The 19,231-nt window shown below is 50.2% G+C and overlaps 1 protein-coding gene and 1 pseudogene across 1 annotated transcript in view; one reads left to right on the top strand and one right to left on the bottom strand.

Annotated features, from left to right (window-relative positions):
• LOC115871318 (signal-regulatory protein beta-1-like) overlaps nt 1–19,231 on the bottom strand; it is a 39,321-nt gene that overhangs the window by 1,835 nt on the left and 18,255 nt on the right. The window contains 3 exon segments of the mRNA XM_045295529.1: nt 243–351; nt 1,574–1,903; nt 3,533–3,847. Coding sequence (XP_045151464.1) covers nt 245–351; nt 1,574–1,903; nt 3,533–3,847 — 752 coding nt within the window. The 3' untranslated portion in view covers nt 243–244.
• Nucleotides 1,038–1,307, top strand: LOC101637896 (annotated as a pseudogene).

The following is a 19,231-nucleotide window of genomic DNA, read 5'->3' on the forward strand; positions in this document are numbered from 1 at the left end:
GGGGGTGTCACCACAACATGAGGAACTGTAATTGAAGGGTGGCAGTATGAGGAAGGCTGAGAACCGGTTCTTTGTAGGGGAGGTCTGTAAACTCTCTTAACTCCTAGTGGCCGCTGACACTCTGTGACACATGGCACACCCTAGGCTGTTCAGCCCCACTGACCTTGCCCCTCTGAGCACAGGTGTTTTCCCTCCATCCCTCCCTCCTTCCTTGAGGACTGAGCTTCTTCCGCACTACTTACTGTCAGGTGCTCATCTTCCTGTAGACATAGGTGACAGACACAGCAACCACCATCAGCCCCTTGAAGCCTAGCAGGAAAGCTCCAAAGTGGTGAAATGGATTTGTCCTTTCTGGGAATGAAAGTGGACAGGTAGGAGGAGCCATTAGTGGAGGTGCACACGGTCCAATTCCAGCCTTCCCCTTGCTCCCTCTGATGCTCCCTGTGCCCACTGATGTCCTGAATCCTCTGCACCACCCTGTGCCTGTTCTCATTCCCACCTACTTCCCAGTGGCCCAGAATGTTCTTCTTGAGGGAAGGGATGGGAAGACCTTGCTCTCAGTGGCATAGAAGTGAGTTTCCTTCTCTATTTAACATAACGTATGTAACATGTAATAACATATGTAAAAATACCTATGGAGCCATATACCAATCTCCCATTGGAGGGCGACCTTGGCATGTGGGAATGGGGGAAGGGAGCTCTTTCAGCCTCTAGTGTGCATTCTCAGGCACCTAGATTATTCCACAAAAAGCCTTGGGGCCTTAGTGGTAGAATTCTTGCCTCCCAAGTGGGAGAGCCACTTTTGATTTCTGGCCAGTGCCCCTTATGCCGAGCCCCCATAATCAGTTAGTGGAGGCTTACGTGCTCCTGGGCTTGGGGGGACAGACTTCAGCGGGGCTTCCAGACTAAGACAGACTAGGGAGAAAGGCTGAGCTGTCTACTTCTAAAAAACAGCCATTTAAACTCCATGGGTCGGTCGCCGCACGTGTCTGTCCGTGTGTCGCCCGTCTGGCCCACCGCGCCGTCTCTCCGCCATCATGCCCATGTTCGTGGTGAACACCAACGTGCCCCGGCCTCTGTGCCCGACGGGCTGCTCTCCGAGCCCACCGGCAAGCCGGCCCAGTACATCGCCGTGCACGAGGTGTTCGGCGGCTCTGGCGAGCCGTCGGCGGGCGCAGAACCGCACCTACAGCAAGCTGCTGTGCGGCCTGCAGGCCGAGTGCCTGCGCATCAGCCCGGAAAGGATCTACATCTACTATGACATGAACGCCGCCAACGTGGGCTGGAACAGCTCCACCTTCGCCTGAGCCCCCTCCCTGCCCCAGCAATAAACGGTTCAGAGACCAAAAAACCCCAAAAAACCTCCATGGGTCACAACAGTCTGGTCCCTTTAGACAGGGGACGCCATGAGCTCCAGACAAGCAGAAAGGTTGTTAAAACCATTAAAAACAAAACAATAACAACACATTACTCTAAAAGAAACACAAATCACTACTTTTAGCATTGCAAATATGAAGGTCAAAAAAAGGTACACTTTCAAGTAGCGCCGGGCGGGGCAGGGTGGGGGCCTCACCGGGGTTTTGCTCTGTGCTCTCCGGCTTCGTGTGGACAGGGGCCTTCAGGGTCTGCTCTCTGGTGACTGCGGGCTGCCCGTCGTGTACCACCTGGCAGGTGAGCACCATGTCCTCCCTGAGGGCAGAGGAGTTCACCAGGATCCAGCTTTTCAGGGTGTAGGTCCCATCCTTGTCCTCCGTGAGGAGTGAGGCCGATTCGGTTCGGGGCACATTTCCGTTCTCCAACCAGGTCAGGTCTATGTTCTTGGGGTAGAACTTCTTCACCTGGCAGGTGACGTTCACCTGGTTCTCTTGGACGGGGTGCTGGGAGGCCTCCAAAGTGGGTGCAACTGAAACAGCACAGAGCAGAAGCTCTGACCTTGTGGAACAGACAGGTCACAGACAGGGGCTCTGGACTGGTGATCGCCCACCATCTTGACAAGGGGGCCCTGAGGACAGTGCCAGGCATGCAGCAGGGGCTCAAACAATATACAACCTGTGTGCGTCACCCATGGAATCTCTGCACAGTGCCTGGCACACGGTAGGGGGTCAAGCACTGACAGTTCCTATTAGGGCAATAATCAGTGACATTAGCAATCACAATGCCTCACATGCAGTCAGAATGCAATAACTAAGAAAATAAATAACACCATCAACTACATAGGGGCTTAGCATGTAGAAGGTACCTAACAACTGCTGTTGTTGCTGGGAAAAGAAATGAAACTTCCTGGCATTGTGGTTGGGCCGTGGAAGATACTCAACTCAAAGTTGCCATGATCGTAACAATATAAGGGGGTACCCAAAATAAACCGGATCACACACCCCCGCCCCCAACGCCAAGCTCTGTATTTAAAGCTTTTTCTAAAACAAAGTTTTCACCTTCAAAATACTCTCCATTACACTTAATACATTTGTGAATGTTGTGATTCAATTCTTGGAAACATTTTTCAAACTCATCTGTTTGGATGGCTGACAGCACCTCCCTTGTTTTTTTCTTCATCTCTTCCACATCGTCAAACCACTGTCCTTTTGTGTCCCTCTGCTTTCGTGGAAACACAAAGACGTCACATTACGTGAAATCAGGTGAGTCAGGTGTGTGGGGCAAGAAAGCCATGCTGGTTTTTGCCCAAAACGGGCTTATTGAGATGGTGCATTGTCATGGTGGCAAAACCAGTCCTCCATCTGCCACAAATCAGTATTCTCTGGTTGCACACTGTTACACAATCTTTGCAGAACTTCTAAATAGAAAGCTTGATTAACAATCTGACTGGCTGAATGAATTCCACATGCACAATGAGTTAACATTTTTGACTGTTCAAAAGTGGACGGACATCCAGGACAAGGTTTGTCATCAATCGACATTTCACCTTTTTTGAAATGAGAAAACCACTACTACACTTGAGTTTTCCCCAGAGTGCTGTCCTTGTAAGCTGTGTTCAATCTCACAATCGTTTCTGGGGCGTTTTTCCCAGTCAGGAGGCACAATTTCACAGCTGCACACTGTTCCCTTAAATCTGCCATCATAAAAAAAAGAGGTTTGAGCAAAACTGCTTCTTATGAAACAGCTCATTATGACCAGAGAGAACCTTCCCAGGCAACACCACTGGGTGCACTAGTTCAGAATGATTTGCTCAATGCTCACCTAGCAGGAAAAATATGTAATATGAAAACTCTGCTCTGCCAAGTGCAAATCCAGTTTTTTGGGTAACCCCTCATAAGTGAGAGTGCTGAGCAATGACTGACACCTTGCAGGTTTATGGCTGTGGGTGGGACCCTTAGTATTTGCATTCCAAACAACACAAGACTCCTGCACTTAAGCCAAGGTGGACCGACCCTACCAGGTAATCCTCATCACGCCCACAGCAGTAGAAGTTGCAGGAAAGCTGCCCTGAATCAAATGGCAGAACATGCCCTGGAGCAAATCCTGGGGAGCAGGCTTGGGGGCAGGTGAGGGTGCGGGCGGGGTGTGTGTCATCTACCTCGGATGGTCTCAGACACGTTGGCCGTCCCACGAAGAGAGCCCTGCAAGGTAGTGTGGGCCACCTCACAGATGACCTGAGAGTGCACATCCTCTGTGGTCAGCGTCACCTGGGTCCTGCTGGAGATGTTGTAGGAGACGCTGTCGCCCAGCGGGACCACCTCGGTCTGCAGGGCTGGGAGCTCTTTCCCATTTTTGAACCACTTCAGGGAGACATCTCTTGGGGAGAAGCTGTGCGACTCGCAGGTGAAGCTCACTGTCTGCCCAGGTGTGGTCCTCGCCGAGGGGCCCAATACCAGGGGGGCAGAGGGCTGGGCTACAAGAAGGGACATTTTTCAGCTGTAAACATCATTGCATTGCCCCTGAGAAAGATAAGCATGTGACACTGTTTGGACCCTTCTTACAAAGCATTTTCTAATCCTGGTGGTAATAGTAGGTGGGAGGGGTCACTGCCCTCATCTCACAGAGCAGGGACGACGGTTCTGAGGCTGGACTGGCCCTAGTGTTTCAATGGGGCTTCCTGTGATTTTTTAATCTTGTCTGTCAGAATTCATGCTAAAGTAAGAAACCTCTGGTGTTAGAAACGGCCCTGTCTCCGTGTGAGGGACCGAATGGAACTAGACCTGGAGCTGCAGGAGGACACGCCCCTCCTCGGGGTGACATCCCTCTGAGAAGCAGCAGGCCTGTCTCCAGCAGGCGCTCCAGAAGGTCCCTCCCTCCAGCCTGGCCTGTCAAACAGCCCTGACCTGGTGCTCAGGGGGCAGATTCTGAAGGACGAGGCCACTCCGTGTCCTTGAAGACTCTCCACACTCACCCACACTCACTACCTCCCAGGTGGTTCCGACTGGTCACACCTTAGAGTGATCCCATGGGCCAGGTTGGTTCCTTGACTCTAAACCTTTACAGGAGCCGCAGCCTCACCTTTTCCCATCGGAGTGACAGCTGAGTGTGAACACTTCTCGGCTCTCCTAACAGAAGTCTTACCTGTCCATGGGAAACCTGAACTTCCCTGGGCACAGTGACTGTCCCCGTGGGAATTTCCCATGGCCCTCAGCCCTCACATGCCACCAGAGAGCGAGTGGCCGCCTTCAGGACCCTGACACTGACCCTGTGCCACCCTTGGCTTCAGCGACTGTAGTCAGTCATGTCCCTCCTCATCCTCTGTGCACAGGCCAGTTACTCTGCGGTGATAAATGGGTGAGACTAGGTTTCTGACCAAGTGGGACTGGGGTATAAACCCCTGCTCCCCTGGGAGCCCCAGCACCTTGCAGGGACTTCCTTGGTCTTCAGCACTGGGCAGTGGGCGCTGGTTCTCGGTGGGGTGGTCCTGGACCCCTCTCTGTCCCATCACTGCTGTCCTGCACTGCGCTGGCTCCCCGGCTGCATAGGGGGGAGCTGGTCCGGACAGTTATGGAGAAGATGCCTCAGGGGTTACAAGGCTGCTGAGAAGCCTCTTGTAGGGCGGGGGGCTCACACCCTGGCTGGGGCAGTGTCTGTGTGGTCTGGGTTATAAAGGAGCTCCTCTGCCCCTTGGGGACAGTCACTCTTATTTTTTAAAATGCTTATTGCTGCCAAAAGGAGCCCTTGTGACATAGTGGTTACACTGGGTTGCTAACTACAGGAGAGCAGGTCAAAGTCACCAGCCACCCTGAGGGACAAACGTGAGGCTGTCAGGCCCAATAAAGAGTCACAATCTCGGACACCCACAGGGGCGGTCCCACCCTGTCCTCTAGGGTCACTATGAGCTGGACCCCACTTGATGGCAGTGAGTTTGGTTTTTGTTTTTTTGCTGCAAAACAGAGGACCCGAGCATTTGGAACAGGGAGGGATGGAGCATCCCCCACACCCCGACCAGCACAGGGGCTGTGGCAGAGAGCAGGGGCTGAGTAATCAAGCTACTGGGGTTCAAATCTGAGCCCCCTAGCTGCCCACAGACAGGTCCCTCTCAGAGCCTCAGGTCCCTTCCTTTCAGAGCTGGTTAAGAGGTGAAGCCATCAGGGGACCTGGGGGAGTCCTCTCGTTACCCCTCCTCCCGGCGTGACTGGAGGACAGCAGGCAGAGAGGGAGGGCGTCCACGCGGAGAGAGCCGCTGTGGGTCAGGCTGAGACACCGGCTGCAGTGCCGGCTCCCACTGAGAAGGGCCGCCCTGTGGGACCTCAGCCCTGGGCCCGCAACGTCTGTGGGATCAGGACGCAGCTCCCTTTCTCCCGCCCCGCCCACGTCCAGGGCTGTGGGAAACTCTGCCGCGGTGTCTGGATGGTGTCTGTACCCTCTCCAACCAAGGATACCCCTGGTGAGATGGACAGAGCAGCAGGTCACCCTGGCCGCTCTCGGTGAGGGTCCCGAGATTGCGGACAGCCTGGGTTTTCCTCAGCAGGAGCCCAGCGAGTAAGTGAGGTCCTTTCCACACCATGGGGCGTCCTGTAGTTGTTATGAACAGAGCACACGTGCTGTCCACACAGAAAAGGTGGGCACAGTGTGGTCTGGGTGCAGTTGGACATGGTTTTCCAATCACCAGAGTCTCCAGGGTCTGAGGGGAAGGGCCCTTCTCATCCTTGGGGAGTTGATGGAAAGGGGCAACGGTGGTTCCTGCTCAGTGGGTCGGTGCCAAGAGCTCTTATTCAGCACTGAGTGTTCGGCTCTGCCATGGGCAGTGCATCGAACGCCAGCGCAGTCAGCATGCGGACCTCGTTCAGCTCCAGGCCCCACTGCTAACTCCCCCTAGGGCCTAGGGCACGGCCCTGTCATCTGCTGGCCTCGGGTGGGAGCTGAGGGGGAGCTGTATATGCTGTGGTCTAACGGCCTGATGTTCCAGGACCCAGGAGTTGGGAAGAGGGCAGAAAACCCAAACGGAGTCTCAGCTGGACAACAACTCACTCCCCCCATGGGATTATCTGTGGGGTGAGGGACACGTGACCTAAGCAAGTCTAACCCCTGGTCCTCTGTGCTTAATGGGGGTCTCTGTCTTGCATCTCAGGGAGTTTCCCAACAGGGCCCATCCCCAGGCCAGCCCTCTCCGATTGTCCCGGGACCAGCCTCTCCAATCCATCAGGGGGTCTCTGCCTTTCAGACCTGGTTCTGAGGTAAAGCCAGCCCTCCGTGTGATGTTTCTGATTCTGAAATAAAGACGGCCCCCCCGCCCCTCTGCTCCTTGGAGGGGAGAGAAGAGAAGCTCCGTGAGGGGAGAGCTTCCCCACGTTGTCCTCGCTGTTTCCGACACTGAGAGCAGGGCTGCACACAGTAGGGCTCAGCGCGCATCTGTCCAGTAACGCAGACAGGAGCACGGTGCAGGGAGGAGCTGGGGCAGGAGGTGGGTTTGCTGGGCCTGGAGCGCCCAGGCTGTCAGTGGCCTGCTCTGCGGGGACCAGACTGGAAAGGACCAGGCTCCGGAGCAGACTTTTCTCCTCCTGCTTCCAGCTGGGGGCCCGGAGCAAACAGCAGGACCCCATGGCCTCAGCCCCTGGTCGGTGGAAGGACTGAGGGGGGCCCCCGAATATGAACGCTGTGGACCAGCACCCCTGACGACTGTTGCTCAAACTCAGAGGCTCAGTCCTGAGCAGCTGTCACATGGGGCAGGTCACCCTGTACTCACCACTCACTGTCACCCGAGTCCCAGGACCAGACTTGTGCTCCACGTCAGCAGGGCTTCCTTTGCTGAACTTCACACAGTAGTAGGTGCCGGCGTCGGCTGGGGCGATGTTACTGATGCGGATGGAAAAGTCCAAGTTGTCTCTCTTGGTGGGGTCTGAAGCGTTTCTTACTCGGGGGAAGAGGTGTTGTTTGTCTTGGGTTCCTTTATAATCATAGATTAGCTGGCGATTTGGGAGAGTCCCCCTGAACCACCTGATGGACCCCAGGGGATGCAGAGAGGAGAGCTGGCAGGACAGAGTGACCGTCTCTCCAGCGGCGACTGACACCGTCTCAGGTTGGATCACCTGCAGCTCCTCCTGGCTTGTCACTCCTGCAGGGGACACAGGGCCAGTTACTCATCCTGCGGACCTGTCTGTGAGCTCCAGCGTCGGTCAGCAACAACCCACTCTGGGCAAGCCCCGCCCCGCCGTGTGCTCAGCTCTTTCCCTGGACTATCTCACGCATCCTCACCATGAGGCTACATGGTGAGCTGCCAGGCAAACAGGGAACCTGAGGCACACAGGGGGCAATGTGCAGGTAGAGGGTGGGTGTGGTGTCACCATATATGGACCCTGAATCCCTCTGGATGAGCCAGGTCCCAGCTGGGATGTGACTTTACCTCTCCATTGAACAGGAGGACAGGGGGCTGGTGATTTCCAGAGAGGACATAGCTTGTGGGTGTTTGTTTGGGAGATGGGGGTGAGGTTCTGTGCTGGGGCAGGACCTCAATTTCTGTGTGTGGCCTGCCCAGGACGCCATGCCCAGCAGGGAGCGGGGCTCAGCAGTGTAGGCGGTGAAGCAGTGGGGAGAGGCTGGGTGTCTTGTAGGTTGTGCCCCAGGCATCGCTCAGGTGAATGAGTGGGTCAGAGGGCTGCTCAGGAGAGGGAGCCCTGCAAAGGGGAGGGAGCCCTGCTGTGAGCCTCCCCTTCCTCTTCTGGGACATGTTCCCTCTGACCCCACCTGCACTCTCCTGGGGACTAAATACATGTGAGGCAGAGGCTGAATCAAAGGAAGAGGTGGCCTCTGGAGCCATCAGACCTGGTGTGGAACCTGGCTGGACCCTCATTCCCTGTGAACCAGCTTCTCCATGACTCCTGAGTGACGGCTTCCTTCTCTAGGAGATGGGATGCTGCCCCTACCTCCACTCTGTCCTGAGAAGGAAACTGGAAACACACAGGAGTCCCAGGCACCTGGCTGGGCACAGGGAGGCTGTTCTTGTCACAATGTCAACAGTGACCGAGGGGAAGGGCTGCGGCTAAGCTGTCACCCACCAGCCCTGCCGGTGCCCCTAGGCCAGGCGACAGTGAACAGGCTGTGGGTCCCATGGGTGCTGGCCCCAGTCTAGTTATCCGGGACTCCCAGGCTGGGCCCAGATCACAGGTCCCTTGCAGACAGGAGGCAGGGAGCTGGCAGAGGAGTGCGAGGACACGGGGAGGCCTTGTGCAGGATGATGACCTCATAGGAAGATGTGCAGGGACCTCTGAGAACAGCCCAGAGCGTGACTGTGAACAAAGTGGGGGAGTGGAGGATGGGGTGGGAACTGGAGAGAGACAGACCACAGTGAGAGGGAGGAACTGAGGGGAAAGAGACCCCAGAGGAAAAGAGCGAGATGTAGAAAGAGACAGGGGTAGAGAGAGGAGAGCGCAGATAGAGACAGGAGATCTAGTGGGGAATTGGTGGCAGCCTTCTGTGCAGGACACAGTGACCTGAGGCCATCCTTCTTTGTCCATTGCCCTCAAGGTGACCTTGGCGAGTCTTGCCCACAGCTGGCACCTCTGCCTTGCACAGCCATGAGCGATGCTGCAGATGCCCTGAGCAGCCCTCCAGCTTTGGTCTGGGCAGGAGAGAGACCATGTGAATTTGTCTTCAGCCTGTGGGCCTAGGCATGCCTCCTGGTGCCCAAGAGATGGTAGAACAATGGATCCCAGTGTATCCTCACTGGGCAAGCCCCATGGCCAAGGACAGAGCTCACCCCCCTGTCCCCCTTCCTGTATCTTCTCCTCCCCAGTCTCACACCCTCACCTTCCTTGCTGGTTCCTACAGCAGCTTCTCTCCAGGACCTGGATTGGGGGTGGGGGTGGGGTGAGCAGCACTCACACACCAGCTGCTCTTCCCAGGAGAGGGGATGGTACTGATCTACCAAGACAGGGGTGTGGCCAGCATCATCACCACGCTGGGAGTGTTGGGGCCTGTGTCCAGGTGAGACCCATGGAGACAAGAAGCATCAGAGAAGGGGCATCAGAGGCAGGTTTGGGGCTGCCAACAGCACGGAGCCTGGAACTGTCCTGTCCTCTGCATCTCAGCAGCACAGAGGAGACTGACTGGACATGCTGCTAGAAGTGTGGGCTCTGGGGCCAGCTCAGCACCCATCTCTGGGCCTCATCATACATAAAGTGGGGGACAGCATCTACCCGTGGGCATCCTGAAGTCCTCATGCCCCAGTCAGGCCTCCTCCATGGCTGTCATACGGGTGGTGCTGGTCAAATACTGGTTCCTGTCCCATCACCACCTTCACAGAGATGCTTTATTGGGATCAATAAGCATGGCTATCAGTACTCTGCCTTCCTTGCTCCCAGGGCTCCTTCACTGATATCACAGCCTCTGACCGCCAAGGCTTTCTGCCTCCGCCTAGTCCTTAGCCACTTCTCCACATCTCTGCTCTGAAACCCCAGCAACTCCCTGGGACCGATAGGAACCCTGCTCCTTGTGGAGCATGATGTAGTTTTCCCTACATCATTGTGCCCCTCTACTAACAGCCATCTGGACTGTTATCAATCCCTCATCTAGGACAATGTCTAACACAGCAGTAAAACCCAGCAACTGTCAGATTGATTCTGCCTCCCGGCCACTCCATCTTTGCCATAATCCACCTGGGTGCCAAAAATGTTTCCAAATCCCTGACATTCTGGAAAGAGTTTGCTAGGCCTTCTGAGCTACCCCCAGAGGGGTTCAAACTACCAGCCTTTGGTCAGTTGTGGAGTGCTTCTTGGTTTGTGCCATTCAGAGATGCCAGACACACACTCTAGGCCCCCACTGAGCAGCTATGCATGCAGGGAACATGGTGGAAGCACCTGGAGGCAAGACCACCCCCATCTCTTCCCCCTCTCCTGAATCCTCACCCCTTATCCAGGTGAGGAGCTGGCATGTGCTCTTGGTGCAGAGCACACTGCTGGGAGGCTCTGAGCTGGACTGAAAGGAGCTGACTCGCTCAACAGTGACAGGTGAAGGGACTGGAGGGGCCAGAATGGGAGCAGGAGCACCTGTAACAAGGGTAGCAAAAAATACACAATCTTCTCCATTGCACATGGCTCATATTGTAAAATAAACCACATGCGGGGACACAAGGCAAACCCATGGAGTTTAAACCATCTTCTCTGACCACAGCACTGTAAAGCTGGACATCAACAATCAAAAGAACAATAAAACAAAGACAAACACTTGCACACTCAATAATACACTTCTCAAAATATAACAGGTAATAGCAGAAATTAGAGCAGAAATCAGGAAATTGCTCGAATCCAATGAGAATGACAACACAACGTGCCAAAACTTATGGGATGTAGCAAAGGCAGTTATCAGAGGTCACTTTATTGTAATAAATGCACACTTTCAAAAAGAGGAGAGAAACATGGTCAGCACCTTAACTCAGCACTTCCAGCAGTTATAAGTGTCAACAGTATAATCCTTCCAAAGCAAAAGAAAAGAAATCATAAAAATTAGAGTGGAGATAAAAGAACTGGAAAGCAGAAGAGCCATGGGAAAAAATAAACAAAACTAAAAGTTGGTTGTTCGATAGGATCAACAAAATCAACACACCGCTAGCAAAATTAACAAAATAACAAAAAAAGAAGGAGCCGACGTCAATAACTAGAATTAGGGGTCAAACAGGGAAGTCACAAGAGAGTCAAATGAATATGCAGTACTATGAAAGACTATATTCCAAAAACCTTCAATCATTTGGAGGATATAGGCAAATACTGGGAATTCACTCTCTCCCCAGAATAATGCATATGAACATTAAGTACTCGAACAGTTCCATAGCAAAGAAGAAATAGATAATGTCATCAAAAAACTCCCACATTAAAATAGCTCCAGTCCAGATGGCTTCACAGGAGAATTCTATCAAGCATTCAGAGAAGAGCTGACACCAATTCTACAGAAAATCTTCCAGAACATAGAAAGGGACAGCGAACTCTCAAACTCCTTCTATGAAGCCAGCATAAACCCAATACCAAAATTAGACAGAGACCCTACAAAGTTAGGGAATTACAGACTGCTAGCACTCATGAACATAGACGCAAAAATCTTCAACAAAATCTTAGCTAATAGAATCTGACAACATATCACAAGAAATAACACATCACAACCAAGTGAGATTTATACCAGGGCTGCAGGGATGTTTCAACATTAGAAAAACTATTAATGTAATCCACCACATCAACATGAAAACGACAAGAACCATATGATCATATCAAGTGAAGCATAAAAAGCATTTGATAACATGCACCACCCATTCCCAAAGAAGACTCAAGAATATAGGATTCAAGGGAAAATTGTCAGGACAAGAAAAGCCATATATGAAAACCCAAAAGCCAATATTACACTCAAGGGAGAAAAGCTGAAAACATTTCCAGTCAATAAGAGAACCCAACAAGGATGTCCCTTGTCCCCACTTCTATTCAATATTGTGCTGGAAGTCCTAGCCAGTACCATAAGACAATGGTAAGATATCAAGGGTGTACAATTGGATAAAGAAGAAGTGAAACTTATGGTATTTTCTGACGACATGATTTTATATATTGAGAATCTTAAGGGGTCCACAATAGGATTGCTGGAAACAATAGAGGAGTTTAGTAGAGCAGCACGATACAAGATTAACAAACAGAAATCAACTGGATTCCTATACACCAATAACAGGAATGCAGAAAATATACCAATGAATCTGTTCCATTCACAATAGCCATGTAAAAGTGGAAATATCTAGGAAAAATGTAACCAAAAGATCTGTAAGAAGGGAACTACAGAACATTACTGCAAGACACCAAAAGGGATCTGCACAAATGGAAACTTGTCCTGTGTTCACAGATTGGAAGACTCAACATAGTGAAAATGTCAATACTGCCTCAAGCAATCTACAAATTCAATGCAATCCGAGGGAAAAGCCCATCATCCTTCTTCAAAGGAATGCAAAACCAGATTACCAGCTTCCTGTGGAAAGGGAATAACCCCAGGGTAGGTAAAGAACTCCTCAAGAAGAACAAAGTAGGTGGTCTTGCACAACTTGACTTCAAAACCTACTCTACCGCCACTGTTGTCAAAACAGCCCGGTATTGGTGTAACAATAGATACTCAGACCAATGGATCAGGACAGGAACCCCCCAAATAAAACATCCACATACAGAGAACTGATTTTTTGACAAAGGCAAACAAAACAAAATCAACCACTGAATGGGAAGCGATGCCCTCTTCAATAAACGGTGTCGGAAAGGCTGGGTGTCCACTGCAGAAGAATGAAATAAGACCCACATCTCCCTCCATGCACAAGAGCAAACTCAAGGTGGATTGGATCAAAGACCTAAATGTAAAACCCAACGCTCTTAGGATTGTCAATTAGAAAATTGGGGCAAAGCTAGGAGCCCTAGTGCAGGGAATGCGCCGGCTATCAGGAATAACAAAGGAAACACATCCCGTGGAAGATAAAATAGATGTGTGGGACCTATTAAAAACAAAACACTTGTGTCCATCAAAAGAGTTCATTAAAAGTGGAAAAAGAGAACCAACACACTGGGAAAAGATATCTAGTAACCACATAACCGACAAAGGACTAATTACTAAAATCTACAGAATTTTACCAGTTTACAACAAGAAAAAAACCAGCAGCCCCCTGAGAAATTGTGCAGAAGACCTGAAAAAATGATTCACACAGGATGGCATCCGGATTGCTAGGAAACACATGATGCCATGCTCCCGGTCATTAGCAACCTCAGAAATGCAAGTCAAAATAACCAGGAGATGCCACCTAATGCCCATAACTGTAGCCCAAATTTTAAAAACTTAGAACAAATGTTGGAAAGGTTACGGTGAGATTGGAACACTTATCCACTGCTGGTGGACTTGTAAATACATACAGCCACTGTGGAAGGAGATATGGTGAAACCTAAAACAGATGGCCAGTGAACTACCATATGAGCCAGCGATACCATGATGGGGCGTATACCCGAAGGAAATAAGAAACAGATCACGAACAGACGTTTTCTTCCCCGTGTTCATCACAGCACAGTTCACAACAGCAAGAAGCTGGAAACAGCCTAAGTTCCAAGCAATACCAAAGTTGTAAACAGAGAGGAAGGAAAAGTCGTTTGAAAATGCTTCCTTCATGAGAGAAATGAATCTAGATATTACACGATAATATTTTGCAAGACTAACAACTTCCTCATCATGAATATATTTTGCGACAACACAAGTGGCAACTATATACCTGGATTCCTCTGAACAGAGTAGCAGACATCAATTGACGACACCTGTGATCAGAGACGGTGGAGAAGCGTGGTATCAGCCGTGAAAACAAGGCTGGGGGCTGACTGTGGGACACATCAATTACTTATACTTACACTCAGTTTTCAGATTCAGAGAATTAAAACAGCTCCAAGAGAACCAAATGCAAATTAGAATATATCCCACCTGAATTCTGAAAACGGATTTGGTGGACTGAGTACTACAGAGATAAATGTGCAAAGACCTGGACCAAGAAAACAAAAAAGGGAGAAGAGGCTCATCGTATCTTAAACTGAAGGCTCTGAAGAAAACAGCCAAGCCTGGAGTTATAGTATCGAAAGGTGCCGTGGGCAAATACTGAACATTGCAGGAAGCATGGCGAGAAGATGGAAACAATGCACAGAAACACTGTACCCAAAAGACCTAGTTGACATTCAGACAATCTGAGCAATAGCTTAAGATCAAGAACCAATGAGACTGGAGGAAGAAGGCTAAACTTCCCTGAGGCATTTGTCAAATACCAGACTGCAGTCATTGACAAATTTCCAGGTGACATGTTTCAACAAGCCGGTGAAGACCTGGAACCACTCACTCCTCTATGCCAAGAAATTTGGAAGACACCCATTTGGTCAATTGAATGGAAGTTCCATATTTGTATCCAGTTAAGATAGGTGATGCAACAGAATGAACAAATTATAGAACAGTATGATTAATATCACATGCAAGTCAAATTCTTCTAAGGATCACAACAACAGTTGCTTCTGCAGTGCACTGACAGGGAGCTGTCTGAAGTCCAGGCTGCATTGAGAAGACGATATGGAACAAAGGATATCATTGCTGATGTCAGGTTGAAGGCAGAGAATACGAGAGAGATGTTCACTTATGTCACGTTGCCTATGCCAGGCATTGGGCTGTATGAGTCATAAGAAACTATGGATAGCCTTGAGAAGAATGGCAATTCCAGAACCCTTGATGGTGCTCCTTTAGACCTTGTACAGAGATCAAGACACAGTTGTGTGAACAGAACAAGAGCATTCTGCATGGTAAAAATCAGGCCTGTGTGCATCAAGATGACATCTGCTCCCACATCTATTCGGTCTGTGCGCTTCATACATAATACGAGAAGCTGGGCTTTATGAAGAAAAATGTGGTATCAGAATTGGAGAAAGATGACACAACCTGGCTTGCTGAAAGTGAGGAGGTTAAGATCACCGGTTCTCAACCTGTGGGTCAAGACCCCCTTGGGGGTCGAACAACCCTTTCCATGGGTTGCCTGATTCATAACAGTAGCAAAATTTCAGTTATGAAGTAGCAACAAAAATGATTTTATGGCTGTGGTTCATCACAACATGGTAGAGAACCCCTGGCTTAGAAGAACTCGCTGCTGAGGATCAAAGTTCAAAACGTACAGTAAAAAAACCAAAAAAATTCCTCACAACTGGACCATAGGTAACATCATGACAAACAGAGAAAAGATGGAAGTTGTCAAGGATTCCATCTTGCTTCAATCCACAAACAATGCTTGTGGATGCAGCAGACAAGGAATCAAAGGGCACCGTTTTTGGTAAAGCTGCTGCACCAGACCTCTTACAGTGTTGCAGACCAGGATGTCGCTTTGAGGATTCAGGTGCACCTGACCCAAGTCCTGGTATTATTTTCAATCACCTACTATGTACATGGAAGTTGGATACTACATTAGGAAGACAGAAGAAGAATTGAGGCATCCGAATTATGGTGCTGGTAAAGAATATTGAAAATACCATAGACTGACAAAAGAACACACAAATGTGTCTTAGAAGAAGTACAGCCAGAATGCTCCTTAGCAGCAGGGATGGTAAGAATTTGTCTGATGTCCTTTGGTCATGTTACCAATGGAGACCAGTCCAGGGAGGAGGACATCTTGCTGGTAAAGGAGAAGGGCAGAGGGAAAGGAAGGCTCTGGACAAAGTGGATTTACACAGTGGTCGCAACAAAGGACTCAAACCCAGTAATAACTATGATGGAGGCACAGGAGCAAGTGGGTATCCTTCTGTTGAACATCGTTCTTCTCCGTCATCACAGACGCAGCCCCACCCAACCACAGCAGCTCTCAAGAGCAAGTTTCAGAATTTCTTCTGCCTTCCTTTTCTCTCTCGTGCCTTTTAAAAGTATCTATTTCTTTCTTGATGTATGATGTGTTTGATTTCATCCCTAATCTTATCTGGTCTTCATTCATCGTGTTGAATGTTTCCAATCTATTCTTGAGAGAGTCTGTGGATTCTTAAAGGATAAGGCAAGTTGTACTTTCATCAGTTTGGACTTGTTTTCAAGCTCTCTAGCTTCGATTACAGCTTGGTATGAGGAACTGATGATCTGTTCCCCATTTAGCCTCTAACCTTGTTCTGATGGAGACAATTAGTTCCCCCATAACTGGCCCCAAAGCTGCATGTGGTTTTAATGACTGAGATGTTACAAATGTAAATTGCCAACCCTTTCTTCTGAAGCACCTCCCATGCCTCCATCTAAGGCAGCCTAGCACCCCTCAGTGATTCTGCAAGAGGTGGGGAAACGTGGATGAAAGATGGGCACCCTTATCTGGTCACGTCTCCAAAGTCCTGTGTGGGAGAGGACAGGATCTCTGTAAGCTGTATGACTTCCCCAGAGCAGAGGCAAGACTTCTAGGAAATGTCCTGAGGAATTCCGTAGTATCAAAGCAACCATCCGAGAAAATGTCTCATTAGGAAGAGGCAGAGGAGAAAGGCCTGCTGACTGTGAGGTCATTTCAGAAGCAGAGTCACAGCAGGAGAGCTGGAGACAAGGAGGACAGCTACCTCTGTGAAGTTCCTGCTCAGGTGAGCCTTGGTGCCAGAGGGAGGCCACACTCACCTTTGAATCCCAGAAGCAGAGGCAGAGGCAGCAGCAAGGAAAAGAGAGGCAGGCAGGACTGGGGAGCGGGGATGAGCATCATGGAGGCCCTTGGAGCTTGCTTGGTGACCATGCTGTGGATCCTGGAGTCTGCTGCTTGGAGAGAGTTACAGTCTTCTCTTGTGATGTCGGAGGGAGTGTCTGTGATGGGAGGAGAGGGCTGTGGCAATCAGGAAGTTCCTGCTTCTAGATTGTGAAACAGAATTCAGGCAAAATGTAATGGGTTACACAGATAAGCGTCCCATGTTACAAAGATATGGGAGAGGTCTTGTCCACCTCTATGAGTGCCCAGGCTTTGTCTTCGGAACCATACAGGACATCTCGGGGGTGCTGCTGGTGCTCCCTCACATAAGAACCCTGGACGTGTGTTGGGGTGAGGGGTATTGCCCCACAACCTTGTGATGATGGATGGAGTGTTTGGTCTCCTGTATCAGCCCAACTTCTGGGCTCAGATGAACTACATTCTTGGAGTCCAGAGGCTGGAAGGGTTACAAGCCAGCATGTATGTTATGGAAGCTGAAGTACCCTGGTTCCAGACTGGAGCGGTGTCAGTGGCGTGTAAGAGGAGCCTGAGCCATTGGCTAATCGTGGCTTTTGGTTTGCCCAGTCCTTACCCAGATTAAGGGGAGCGTCTTCTTTCTGCTTCTTGCAGGGGAAGTAGCCCTGGTCGAGCAAGCAGTGAAGCCCCGGGTGAGCATTGTGGTTTCTGTTTTGGAGGATGGAAGAAGCCAGTTCAGGGATTGGAGGAGGTCTCAGAAGGAGAGCAAGAGACCCTGAACCATAGCCAAGAGGAGGGGGTCCCTCTTGTCTGGGGCCAGCTCTGGGTAGAGTCTACTACAGTAAATATGCCCACCCCAGGAATGTGCCTCCTCCTCCCTCCTCTGAATGGGCATGTGAAGCCCACCTCATGGTGTCCTGAGCCTCTCAACCCTTCTGTGGGACCAATATTACTCCAGGCATTTCTCTGGCTTGATTTCTTCATTACCCCAAGCCACTGCTTGCTACAGACTAACGTGATGAGGGGGACAAACCAAAGGAACAGCCGAGACAAGTTTTCCTCTTCCAGTTGGGAAAGGATTATTCTCGCTTTTATGGTTATTGATCTTGACAAGAAGCTGACCAGAGTTTTCTCTGTGACATCCATCATTCTAACCCCTCTTTAGAAAGAGGGCAAACTGTATGTTCCACAGATGGACACAGTGTTATCCCCACCCCCTTGCTCTATGGTCCCTCTTTCATGCAGGGGTGGGAGAATGGTCCCTCCTCTTGAACTTGGACAGGGGCAAGTGATGCTCTGTGAATTCCTAGGCTACATCCCACAAATTCTCTGGACTTGCATCTTGCTTTTTTGGAATGCCCATTTTTGGAATCCAGGCACAATACTATGAAGAAGCCCTCGTTTGTCCTTCAGAGAGGCTACAAAGTAAAGGGTTCTATCCCACAGGTCAGCTAACGGGCCAGCTCATAGCCAATGGCCATCACCATGTAAGTAGAGAAGCTTCCAGATGATTCTGTCAAATCCACCAGATGAGCCTATCCAGCAAGTGTTCCTGAACACATACCACTGAGACAAGCCATTCTTGTTGGGCCCTGTGTTAATGCCTGAACCGCACTATCAGTGATCATAAAACATGTGTGTTTGGGCACCGGTCAGATCCAGAAAGCAAATCTATTTGGAGGAATTAGTGTTTGAACTAAAAGGACAGGCGTAGAACACCTGAGAAGGTAGACATGAGAAGGTGGCATCCTTGTCATCCCTTCCTGGCAGGTGGGATGAGCCCCAGTTTTCTGATTGGGCAGTTCCAGGCCTTGTCCTGAGACCTTGCCCTATAGCTAGAAGAGCAGGGTAGAAAAGAGGCAGTTACTGGGGAGGTATCTAAAGTTTGCCAGACTGTATTTCTCCTTTTCTTGTCTACGTTTCCTGGGAAGAAGTGAAGCAGCGGAAACTGAAGTTCCCCCAGCGCAGGGCAGGAGTTGCTGTGGAAAACCTAGGACCATCCCCGGTTGTTTACTGAGTGTCTGCACTCATGCTTGGCCCAGGAAGGAGAGGCCCCAGGTGTTGAAATGGACGCTCAGCTCCATGAGGAGAAACACAGCCCCTGCTGGGTCTTAGACCCTCTATTGACCCTTTGACACCCTTTGTAAATCCTCTGTAAATGCTCTTTTCCCCAACTACCCCAGAGATGGAGTTTTGGGAGATCAGGAGATTCGTGGAGAACTTAGATGGCTTGTACTCGGCAGCTAACAGAAGAGTTGGGGGTTTGAACCCACACCTTGGTGCTGAGGAAGAAAGGTGCAGTGATCCACCCCCATAAAGGTCATGGCCAATAACCCTCTACAGAGCAGGTTTCCCTTGTGTATCGCCTGGTGGTGCAGTCCGTCGGAATCCAGGCAGCGGAACCTGATTCAATGCAATTTACATGTTTGTATGTGGTAAAGGGAATTAGAATAATTCAATAAATAAAATAAATGAATGGATGAATTCTACTAGGAACTGGGAGCTCAAGGGACAAAGATAAATCTACAACCCAAACTGTGGCATTTGACACAGATGACTCGGCACAGTAACTCTACAATGGATTCAGTAACGAAGATGAGTGCTCACTGAGATGACATTCTGTAGCTTTGATAAGGGAACTTAAGAATTCCTCTAGTGATAATATTTACATAT

This window comes from Echinops telfairi, unplaced genomic scaffold (assembly GCF_000313985.2).
Source record: "Echinops telfairi isolate 266 unplaced genomic scaffold, ASM31398v2 ScPeMD7_5592;HRSCAF=6446, whole genome shotgun sequence".
Taxonomy (NCBI): Eukaryota; Metazoa; Chordata; class Mammalia; order Afrosoricida; family Tenrecidae; genus Echinops; species Echinops telfairi.